The 12,716-nt window shown below is 27.9% G+C and overlaps 1 protein-coding gene across 1 annotated transcript in view; it reads left to right on the plus strand.

The window, feature by feature from the left end:
• The window catches only part of LOC135930232 (uncharacterized), a 38,440-nt gene that overhangs the window by 7,367 nt on the left and 18,357 nt on the right, over positions 1-12,716 (plus strand). The window contains exons 3-11 of the mRNA XM_065467015.1: positions 298-340; positions 824-1,009; positions 2,907-2,995; positions 3,157-3,315; positions 6,394-6,786; positions 6,944-7,125; positions 11,219-11,363; positions 11,523-11,906; positions 12,343-12,563. Of these exons, the coding sequence (XP_065323087.1) occupies positions 298-340; positions 824-1,009; positions 2,907-2,995; positions 3,157-3,315; positions 6,394-6,786; positions 6,944-7,125; positions 11,219-11,363; positions 11,523-11,906; positions 12,343-12,563 (1,802 nt within the window). The remainder of the gene's footprint in view (positions 1-297; positions 341-823; positions 1,010-2,906; positions 2,996-3,156; positions 3,316-6,393; positions 6,787-6,943; positions 7,126-11,218; positions 11,364-11,522; positions 11,907-12,342; positions 12,564-12,716) is intronic.

The raw sequence follows: 12,716 nt of genomic DNA on the forward strand, positions 1-12,716 counted from the left end.
TTAATGGTAAATAATCTTGTATTGATGTAAATTGGTTTTTAAATATTGATATAAATCCCCGGGTTTTTAAAAAAAATGATTTGATTATTTATTATTAACCGAATTGATGCATTAGATTCACAAAACCGAGTTTCAGAATTTTAAATATTTTCGATTTTTAAAAGAAAAAAAGAAATGTATTGTTAATGTCGACTAATAGTCATAGTCCAGGAAATCGATTACTGATTCTAAAATATATTCTATAGTTGTACATACTGATTGATTTTATTAAATAAACTTCTTTTTTGTATATTTTAGTATGACCTTGGCATTCCGATTACTATAAAAACAGGATATATAGGTATTTTATTACAAAAATAAATTGATATTTATATATATCTTTTATACCTTATCAAATTTTTTTTAACGCATAATAAGTTAACCAATTAAATTAAAAGTTAAAACTACTTTATATAATGTTTTATCGTTATATTTTATTTTTTATAATAACAATTACCATATCGCACGCTATTAAATTTTTGTAATCTTTATATTATATTTATGTATCTATCATATACAGAAAAGAAAGAAAGGAAAAAAGAAAGGAATTAGGATTAAAGGGAAAATATATTAAATTATGTTTAACAAATAATAAAACGGAGTTTGTTTTAGCGTGCCAATTTAAATTAACGATTAATTTATTTAGATATTTTATTTTTTCTAACTAAATTGTATAAATAATTGGTGAATTATTCTCAATTTGTTTGGCTAAATTATAATAATAGAATTTTGGATGCTTGACCAATAAAATTTTTTTTACAATGGTCATATTTTTCTAATTCAGGGTCGATTGTGTTAGATTTAAAATGGAGTCGTAACCAATTATTGGTAATTTGTATCGATGATATATTTCTGCAGTTGGAGCCTCTTTACCAAGGCCCTTTTAACCTAGAGAAGGAGAACAAATTTTTGAAAGCCTTCAAATTGAAATGTCTAGCAAACGTGGATCGATATTTTGTGACCGAAGAGTGTTAGTAAATTAACGATTAACTTTGTATATTTAATTTTTTTGAAATTAGTTATAACTCACCCACCCTGTATAGTTTAAGTATAGTCGATAGGCTTATTCCACACCATAACCTACTAAATGGTTGAATTTTATTTTCCCAGCCTTTTAATTAATATTGTTAATTTATAAAATGTCGATGACTATTTATCTAAAGGTGTTAGAGATTAGTAAGTCATAAAATTTAAATTGCGGTAGGGGAACAATATACTCTACTCTCAAAAGGATAGTTATTACGAGGGGCAAAATTTTTACTTCATAATTATATAAATTAAATCGATTTATGAGAAAATAATAAGAATCGGAATGGTAATTCAGTTAAACCATTTTGCTTAGGGCGAATCTTTTCAACCATTTTTTTAAAAATATAATGGAAAAAATTGTATGAGGGAGAAGATGTCCGTTGACATTAATAATTTTTAAACTGGAAATATGTTTTAACTAAAACCCCGCGCAGAACGATCCTAGTTCGTATCCAATCTGAGTTGGATCCGATCGTACTTATCGGGTGAAAACTACATAGGACTCTGTCGTCTAATTCAAAAAATTTTTTTCTATGAAGATTCATAATTTTTTTCCATAACCATAGATATATGAATTAAAGAGAGATTCGCATATTTTTTTTGAAATCTTATTGAAGACAAATTGGATAATTTTAGAAATTCACAGCTTCTAATTGGGTGGACAATCCGTTAAATTTTGAGCGATTGCTAGATCTAGTAAAATTTTGTATAGTCTCATATTTATTCCAGACTTCCTTTAAAATGCATAAAATTATAGACATCCATATCACATACTCTTCCAGCAACTAAATGCTCAATTCAGAAGCCATTTTATCGATTGATTTTTGTTGGATTGGTTATATTTAATGATAAATAGTGACAATAAAATCTTGAGATTAACGTCGATAACATTTTTAAGAATCTGATAAAAATAATTCTAGATGGTGATTATACAATGTCCTGGAATAATAATTTTTATATTTAATGTTCAAAGGCCTAGTCCAGAATTTTTTTCATTACTGACATTGGCTGGCACCATTGCTGTCGGAAGTATTTTTTTTTTCTTTAGAAAACCCGAAGGATTTAAAATGATCTTACCATAAATTGAAATAATATAATATATTCACTCTACTATAAATATACAAATACAAAATATTACTATTTTATGTTTCACATTGAAGCACATATTGTAAAAATATTTTTAAAACTAGACACATTTACAAAATAACTCAGATTTTCTAAATTTTTTATAGAGTTTGCATATATCATAACTAAGAAAAAAAATAAAATAAAGTTTTAACTTCTACAGCGATTGAAATACCAGCCTCGAAAGGTTGAAAAAATAGGGCATTTTGGGTTAAATTCTCTCTCTCTCTCTTTAATTTTAAATATCTTTGGATATAATTGAGCTAAAAGTGTATGACACTGAAGATATTTTTTAAATAGTTTTTGCATTTTCTTAAGGAGAATTTTAAGGACTACAATTGTACCAAAATTTTTTGAGATTTTGAGATTCGTTAAAAGAGGAAAAGGCGCTCACCGAGACGAACCATAACTCGGAATATATTTGATCTAGGGCATTAAAATTTGGATTTTTTAACATTCATATTAGTTTCATCCATTTTAAGAATGGTCCCCCGAATCACTGATCGATTTATCATGGAACTACTCGATTACCATCATACTCGATTTTAATAAATTATATATATTATATAAAAAAATTACAATCAGAGAATCAAATGATGTTCTTTCACACGCAGTTTTATTCAATATATTATACACTATAACTATGCCAAATAAATAACTTTAAATAATTTTGATTTTTTTCCTAATATTTTATATCATTTTATTTTTTTTAGCGGAGGAAAATGAGAAACGCACAAACCAAGATATAGAAACGAATAACATAGTGGATCGATTTTTGATAAAGCTTTTTAAAAATATCAAGGTATTATTTTACATCATTTTCAACAAACAAAGTGTAGAGTAAGGGTGAAATATATTTGATTGGTTAGAATATTATTTTGTTGAAAATTTATAAGGATATATTCGAATATCGATAAATTTTACAATTTAAATAAAAAGAGAACTATATTTGTTTCCCATTAGATAAATATCAACAATATCCATATCAATTACGAGGATATATTAAGCCTGCCAGATTACAATTTATCCCTGGGAATATTGGGCGAAAGTTTTATTCTCGAAAATTCGACATCGGTTTGGTACATCGATAAAAAGCCGAAAGACAAGCACACCAAATACAAAGTTACTTTTCCCCCCTTCCTTTCACTTCCCTCCTCTATATTTATATTTTTATATTACAAATTTTTTTCCCTAATTTTTTTATTAAATGATTTGTTTAAAAAAATATTTTAGGATATTTACATAATATTATAAACCCCACCAAAACCTATAAAAAATATGCCTATTAAAATGATCACTATGTTGGTCAAACGTAATTATTGAGTAGTCACGTTATTAAGATTTTACTCTATGCAAAAATGTCTGTCCCATGACCTCCCCCCTCCCTCCTTGAATTTTGGAAAATATTATTGGGTAAATTTTTGTGTTTTCAACTACTCTTAAATTGATATCCAGAAAAATAGCTTTTATTTCTTTTAAATTCTTAAAACTCCCTCCCTTCGAAAAAATCCTAAAAATTTGTAAATCATACTATATGCATATTTAATTTTTAATAAAATTTTCACAAAAAATAATTATATAAATTAATTTAAAAAAAAACGGAACTTATTCTAGGAAAGATATAAATCGGATCGAAATTTGATAATTTCTATTTCGTACTTAGTATTACTTTACTTAACAATCGCACAATCTTAGCTCTTGAGAGTAAAAAAAACTATTGTAATTGTTTTTAATTTCACTGTAGCTAATCCATTTTATTTTGCATCATATATCCAAAGATGCCAACTATCTTTTATGCTACAGCTACTAAATTATAAAAGTATCAAAGCCACAGCCAGAGGCATCGAGTCTTATATTTTAAAATAAGATAAAGGTTGATTTTTTATGATGATATTAATTTTAAAAATATATATTAAGTTTATTTAATTTTTTTTTATAATATTTGCTTTGGTGTTTTTATATTTTTTCTTCATCCTGAATCTTAATCCACTTTTTGGAATTTCCATATTTTGCTAATAATTTTATTTACATCGTTTACCAAACAGATTTATCTAAAATCTAAAGCATTATATATTGGCTTTAGAAATAGTTAAAAAGTTTGAAAAACTTCATGCTTAGGACTGCATTTTAATATGAAACAGATTCATATCAAATTTTTGAAAATATAATGAATTTAACAATATTACTTTTATATTTATTAAATAAACCAACAGATAATATATCTTTTCTTATTTTGCCAATAATTAGTTTTTATTTAAACTAGCTACCAACGGATTGAAGCCTAAACTAAATGCACACTAATCATTGATATAAGTTTCAAAATTATTGTTACTAGAAGTTTGGATGACTTCTACTTAAGGCGTGATGTCATAATTTTTATTTGGCTTATTCAGTTTTTTTTTGTGGTTGGCGAAATAGATTGAAGAATTATTAAGTAAAGAACTACATATTAAGGCTTCTATTCAGAATCTCTCTATATTTCCATTCTGGCATGATGCCAATTTTCTTTCTTATTTTTCCCAATATTTTTTTTCCCTTACTCTTCTTTATCGTTTATTCACGGATTCAAGGTTTACTCGGGTAAGTTAGTTTTCCCTATAATCGCTTTTCCCACTTTTTACAGTCCTGGGTGTCATTATTTTTAGGACTTATTTTTTCCATCTCTGCTGTAGTCACTTCCAGCCACGTCTTCATTGGTCTTCCTCGAGGCCTTGATCCCATTACTTCCAATGAAGTGCATCCCTTAACCCAATCACCCATCCTTCATTCAACTTACCCAAACCACCTCTATCTATTTCTTCTCATCACCACTCCAATCGCTTCTGTACCAATTATGCCCCACAATTCATTACTTATTTTTTCTTTCTCTCATAGATACCTCACACATTCATCTGACCATTCTCATCTCACTTCCATATAAGCCTCGCGCGCCGCTTTCATTACCCACGTTTGGCCATCGTGTAGACTATAAAACTTCTCCCAAAGCTTAACTTTTTCTTAGCTTCAGAGATACGTTTTTATAAGTTTGAATAGACTACACGTCTCGAAACTTATTCCATGCATATCTTACACTCAAAACAACAGCAAAATCAGCACCTCCATCTGGGTTTAGCATGTGATCCAAATAACGAAACTTTTCCACATTTTCTCGAGGAGCTCCATTACCGATATTTAAACTACTCCTTTCTACGTTATAATTGTCATGAACCTCTTTCACGCATAAACATAAAATATCAATTAGGCACTATTTAGTTTGGAATAAGTTTCAAAATGAATGTTTTCAAAAGCTTGGCTCACTTCATACTTAAAGTGCGACATCTTAATTTTAATTCTGTCTATAAATCGGTTTATTGTAGCTCGCAAAACTGATTGAGGAATTAGTGCTAGTCACTAAATATTGCGCAAGCCAGATATTTAGTCCTTCTATATACTAAACATTGATGCAGTTTTCAGATTAAATGCTCAGTCGATTTTCGATCGTAAGGTTGATAAAAATTTTATTGTTAATAATTTTTTCCTTTATACTGGTTACTATACAGGTCAAAGCACTCATAGGCATTAATAAAACACAAAATATTGGACTAGATTTTAGAGTTAGTGTCTCCAATTGTTCAGACAACTTTAATGAAAATGATATAAACAAAGATAATATAAATAAAAAAAAGCTAAATAAAAAAAACACGGGAAAATCAAATATATCTAATAGGACTCAGCCGAAAGCCGTGCAAATAAAAGTTTAGGTGCGAAGCTCCCATATTTTTTTTGTAACCCCCCCCCCCTCCCCCCCCACCCGATGAATTCTAGGTAGACATTGGGTCTCTGATTAATGTAATCAATTAGGTCTGAATTACCATACATGTTGAATTTAATTGCACATTGATATTTATATTAATAAACATAATAACTATTTTATATATCTGGTGTTGCGGCATACACAAACTTTATACTGTTGTTTTCACTAGATTCATTTTTTTTGAATTCGCCAAAACCTATAATATTATTCGAAAGGGTAGTTCTAATAGGTAATATTCCTATAGAATTGTGCACATAATTTAAAAAAAAATTTAGTGTCTTCTGCACAGTTTTATATTTTAAAACATATATTTTATGAAAGCGCTGACTATAAATTATATTATTTTAACAAAATTACCGTAATGGAAGACCAAGAATAAATTTAAAATATATATTTCATTAATCAAGATCGGTAAAATAAAGTCGATTTTTGTGTACTGGAACGTGATGGAGAAACGACACTCGCGACGCGATATATTCGATAAAATAAGTCAAGTGTTATCGTGGCGTAAGTGGATGAAAGATACCTTACATTTTGCTCTCAATTCCTCCTCCCCCAAAAATCCCACCATTAATGATGATTCTACTCAAAATTCCAATACCCCTTCCACTCATCGCAAAATGCAATTCGTAGTACAAAATTTTAACTTTAATCTCCTGCTGGCGCTAAACAAAAGGAACTCGCTGAGCTACGAAAACGATCTCACTTTAGATCACATACCAAAGACTAATGACTTGGAACCTAAAATAACCTTAGAAATCAATTTTGATCCTGTCACTATAAAAATAACCCAAGAACAAGTGAAATTTAATATGAAAATTTTGCCCCCTTTAAAAAAATTTGATTATCATAATGAAAGAAAGAAAATAATTAACTCTGTTATAAAATCCGGTTAGCGGAAATGAACCGCTCAAGAGAAATTTTTTACTGTTTATTTTTTTTAAAAATTCAATTTAGGCGATATCATTGCGATACCTGTGCGGTTTATATGCCCGCATGTTAGTGAACCTACCGTATCGCAAGTATTACCCCATAAATGGATCCTTTACTAAACCTTTTATTAAATGGAGATATGTGATCAAAGTTGTGCTCGAAGAAAAAATCAGGCCGTATTCTTGGGAATATATAAAACATTACAGGTGAATAAAAATCGACTTGTTTTTTTTGTACTGAAAATCTTTAGCCTTTTTTATATTATTAAATCTTATAGATGATTTGGTCTTTTAACAAGGGAAAAAATACTATAATTAAATAATTTATACTAATTACTAATGGCAGTTATATTTCTACCCAAACTCATAAGGTATATTGAAATATCTTTTCATAAAAAAATTTCATGGTAATGACTACCTATTAGGAATATGCCCTCAATGATTAATGATGCCATAATTTTCATAAAATTAATGCATGGAAACGGTCCTTCCTATTCAGGCCTTTTTATTTTTTGGAGCGACGCATCTTAAAGTACGGACTGGACTTAGGGCAGGATGCCATCTGACCGAAATTTGAAAATCGGGCTTTTCTTAACGCCTTGTATTAAATGCATGTTGTTTTTCTTCAAAAAATAAACCAATTACATAAATGGTACAAACAATAATTTGAATAATATTTTAATGTATGTATATAAATATAAAATATAAGCACAAACAAATAAAAATATACAATATAAGAAATGAAATATGTTTTAGGCGATTTCTTTATATATATAAATATAAAACTTTGATTCGCAATTAGTTATGATTTATTTGCAAATTTGAGCCATTCTTCATCTAAGAATCTAGCGCGACGACTTAGGACCTTTTTTATATTAGAAAGTTATTAAATTGAGCAAAGCAGTTTAATTTCTTAATTCATGGGTTTAAAAAACTATTATTTAATCATTTGAAGCATGACTTCAAGTGCATTTATATATTTTAAAAGGTTATAATATTCAATGATATTAGAATAATATATTTGTCATACAATAATATAACGTATTTATAAAAGGTCAGTTAAATTGAATACATATAGAAGTTAAACTGAATAATTATAGAATAGTATATATATACATATATACAAAAATTGAAAATAAAAAAATATTGACCATATATTTTATGAAGTTTCTTAAAGATATAAAATTGGCAACACAGAACCCAACAATCATGGTATTAATAAACAACCACGATGTTAAAATGGAATATGATACAGGTTCAGCAGTTACCATCATTAATGCAACAATATGGAATAAAATTGGGAGACCAAAACTTAGAATGGTTAGAGCTCTAACTACATGTAGAAACAATACAATAAAAATTATGGGAGAGATTAATGTAAAAGTTCAATTAGATGATAAAATAAAATGGCTTCCGTTATTAGTTATAAAACAAATGATGCAGCGCTATTTGGATTTCCATGGACTTTAGAATTTGATCTATCATTACCAAAAAAGGTAAAAGTTAATATGATCAGCAATAAATATGATAATAATGATAATGGAAACGTGAATATTGAAAAACTATATAAAGAATGTTTGATAATAAATTAGGATTAATAAAAATGTAGAACCAGTGAAACTACAATTGGAAGAAAATACAAAACCAATAGCACTGCCAGCTAGAAGAGTACCTTTGCCTTTAAAAGTATAAATTGAAAATGAACTGAAACGTTTGGAAGAAAATAATATTTTAAAGAAAATTGATCCATCAACAACAAGAATAACCTGGAGTACTCAAATGGTAGTGGTACGCAAAACTTCAGTTGAACTACGATTATGTGGTGATTTCAAAGTAACATTGAATAAATTTTTACTAAAAGACTATCACATTCTACCAACGTTTGAAGAATTAATGGCAAAGATCGTTATGAAAATAAGTATATAATATTAGATCTAAAAGACTGTATTGACAAAGAATCGCAAGATTATTAACTATGGTGGCACCAAATGGATACCGCTATTTATGATTACCTTTTGGTATAGCTGCAGCATCATTAATATTTCAACGATATATGGGCTATTTACTGGCTGACCGTAAAGATACAGCAGTTTATTTAGACGATTTTATAATCATAGGAAAAAATGACACAGAACATATAGAGAATATAAAACAAGTTCTCAAAAAATTACAAAATGGGATTAAAAGTTAAAACAAGTAAAATAAATTTTATGAAAGAAAAAGTATCATATTTAGGATACAAGATAAATGGAATACGCCCAATAGCAATACAAAAATATCCCACTCCAAAAGATAGACATGACATAAAATCATTTTTAGATATATTAACCTATCATACACGGATACCAAACACATGGATATCGCCGAATTGCATAATAAAACTAGTAAAAATGTTAAATGGAATTGCACTAAAAAAGATGATACATTATTTTAAAGAGCAAAATGAATTGTAACAGAAAAAACTATGTTATATAAACCGAAGGATTTGGAGTTGTACTCCTGCAAAAATATAATAATGGAGACGAATTTCCAATAGCATAAACCTCAAAAACTTTACAAGACGCTGAAAAGATATTCTACAATATATAAAGAAGCTAAAGCATTAATAAAAGGAGTAGAATTTCATAACTATTTGTATGGACATAAGTTTATAATACGAACGGACCATAAACCTCTCATAAAGATATATGGCAATAACAGAGATTTAAGTTTATTAAAATCAAAGATTATTACGTTGGGCCTATAAATTATCCGCATATGATTACGATATTATGTATAAAGGCCCTAATAATAAAATTGCAGATGCTTTATCACGAAATCCAATAGAGAAAAATGATGATAGAATAACAAGCGAAAATAAAACACTGATGTATATAAGAAACTTATGACACGTTAAATCTATCTAGAAAAGAATTTGGAGAAGAAACAGCAGAAGTTCCACACTTAAGAAGAGTAAAAATATTAATAAATGGTACAAATATTCAAAATTAAGCACCAGAATTACAAGCTTTTAGAACAAGGAAATAGAAAATGACGACGGTATTTTGTTTTGGAATGACAGATTAATCATTCCGTACTCATTTCAGAGAGTTTTACGTATATTGCATATTGGACATCCGGGTATTACATCAATGAAATCCATTACGAGATATTATATATGGTGGGAACAATTAGATAAAGATGTTGAAAAGCTAGTTGAACACTAATCAATAATAATAGATGACAATATAAAGTTAGGAGAAGATAAAACAGTTGAAACAATTAAACCAAAAGGAGGAATTCAAAACCGATATCCAACGAGGGAACGAAAGCAAATAAAAAGATTATTAGACAAACTTGAATTTGGTGCGAAATAAGATGTTATATTTTAAAAGGTTATAATATTCAACGTTATTTGAATAATATATTTGTCATACAATAATATAACTTATTTATAAAAGGTCAGTTAAATTGATTAATTATAGAATCAAGAATTGAAAATAAAAAACTATTGACAATATATTTTATAATATAAAACTTTATATAATGATGACGATGATAAAATAATATTTTTTTTCCATTAAGATCAAGCAAATACCCCTGTAATGTAAAAATAGTTATCAATATCATTGAGTAAATTTTATAATTAACCTATCGAGGTATAGGATCATTCAGATAAATCAATCGTGGTTTAAAAATGTTTCAAAAATCCAAGCATTTCTTCAATCTATAATTTTTCAAATCCTTTATAATCGAATTTATCATTATCCGTATTTTCATGTTCTTTCTAATTCTACAATATCACTATCATATCAATAACACTCCTCTTCTGTACCAATCAAAACTTTTTAAATATTGAGGAAATAATAAAATGAAATAATGAACAACTGATGATAAAAAACGACTTAGTAAGCACCATTTAATAATTATGAAGGACGGACTGTTTTTAGGACCAATTTTCTAGGACAGCTTGAGTCCATACGCGTCAAGACGGAGTTTTCCCGTTCATTACATAAAATGATTTTTTGAAAAAATGTAATATATACATATTTGCTCATATTTAGATAAAGGTTTGTTAATCATGTTAAGAAACATATCGTTGCTCGATAATTGAAATGACTTAGATGTTATTTGTTTAAACGGAGATAATTCATTTTTAAGTTTTGAATCATTATTTTCACTTAAACTTGTTTTATTTATCAGGTTGATATAAAATTTGAGATATTGCATTTAAATTTTATTCTTTTTATTATGTTTTTTTTAAAATGGATCATATGTTTTTTAACATAAGTGCATTTAAATATATTATTCAAAAAAAAAGGTTTAAATATCGCCGTTATAAATCGCTGATGTACCGAATGTATCATATAAGCCATAGTACCTGGGAAAAACTAGAAGTTCAAGACTTGGAAACTGCTCTGAATGTCACATCCATATTATTGGCTAGGGAAGAAGCTAAAATTGATGTTTTTAATTTTCTTTTTGTATATCATATAAATAAGAAGGTAAAGAAATAAATAGAGTAAAATAAAAAGAAAGAATAAACCTTTTTTAAATTTAAATTTAAAAAACATAATTATATTTATAAAAATAATCTTAAACAAAAAAACATACATAAAACACAGTATGCTTCAAAGTTTCCTACCAGTGAAAAGCTCAAATCTTGCTACCTCTGTCGGGAATGGTGGTACACCTTTCCATTCAACCATTTATATCCTAATAATTCATTTCAATCCAACACCTTGCTATTAACCCTAGAACCCAAAGGTCCTAACATACATTATTCGGAAGAGGACTGTTTTTTCCCTCTTTTCAATCTTTCCAAGCAAGACCTAGTCGATATTTATAGATTTTTGCTAGGAACAACCGATGCCACCAATTATTATTCCTCTAGTTTTTCTTCAGTCAAGAGACCCAAAAATTATGGTTTAGTTGAAATTGTGAACGAGCAAACGAGTCATGGTTCGGCTATAGGATTCGGACCTTGTCAATCTATCGTTTTAAATCGGGTTATTCACATAAACATAAATGATTACTATTTCTTAATCAGTATTATTCATAGAAAAAGAAATGTGTTTTAAAGATATGATGAGGTGTTTAGATATTTCATTGATTTTTCTGTAATCAGGTATCTAAATCAATAATATGTCATGTGTTTATTTTCTCTGTTTCTGGATTAACGTAATAAATTTGCATTTTTGTTTTATATATCAGTTTAGGGTTGGAAATAAATCATTTAAAAAATAATATCAAACGTGCATAAAAACCTTTAAAATGAGCAGTTATCTACTTTAAAAAGTGAAGGTTCTTTCTAGATCTTCAAAATTAGTTATAGAAAATACTATTCTATCCATACGCCCTTCACCAAACAATATATTATGCTATAAATATAAATAATCGATTGTTTTAGAAATGTATTATTTTCACAATTTAAAAAAAAATTAGAACTGCGACCATCACCTTGCCATTCATTTCCCTTACATTAGAATTATTTATTCCTTCGTATCGCATAATGGAACTGAGAATTCGCTCCTTTTTAATATAGTACAGTTCAACCTGGAGTTCAGTCACCGATGGCAAAATCACGCCCTAGTTCTTGACCTCACCTTAAGGACTATGAACTTGCAGTTGAAAGTTAAGGAGGGAACTCAGATTTTCCAAATCATGTGACTTAAACCTTTGATACTAATAATTTGGACAATAAAAAATTGTTTTCAATATCCTATTTACAAATGTATACTACTATTATTATATACAATATACTCCTTTTTTAAGATCAACTCTGAATTTAGATCATCGATTTAAAAAGAAGAAAGAAC

The sequence above is a fragment of the Gordionus sp. m RMFG-2023 genome, chromosome 5 (assembly GCF_954871325.1).
Source record: "Gordionus sp. m RMFG-2023 chromosome 5, tfGorSpeb1-WG-v2, whole genome shotgun sequence".
NCBI lineage: Eukaryota > Metazoa > Nematomorpha > Gordioida > Chordodea > Parachordodidae > Gordionus > Gordionus sp. m RMFG-2023.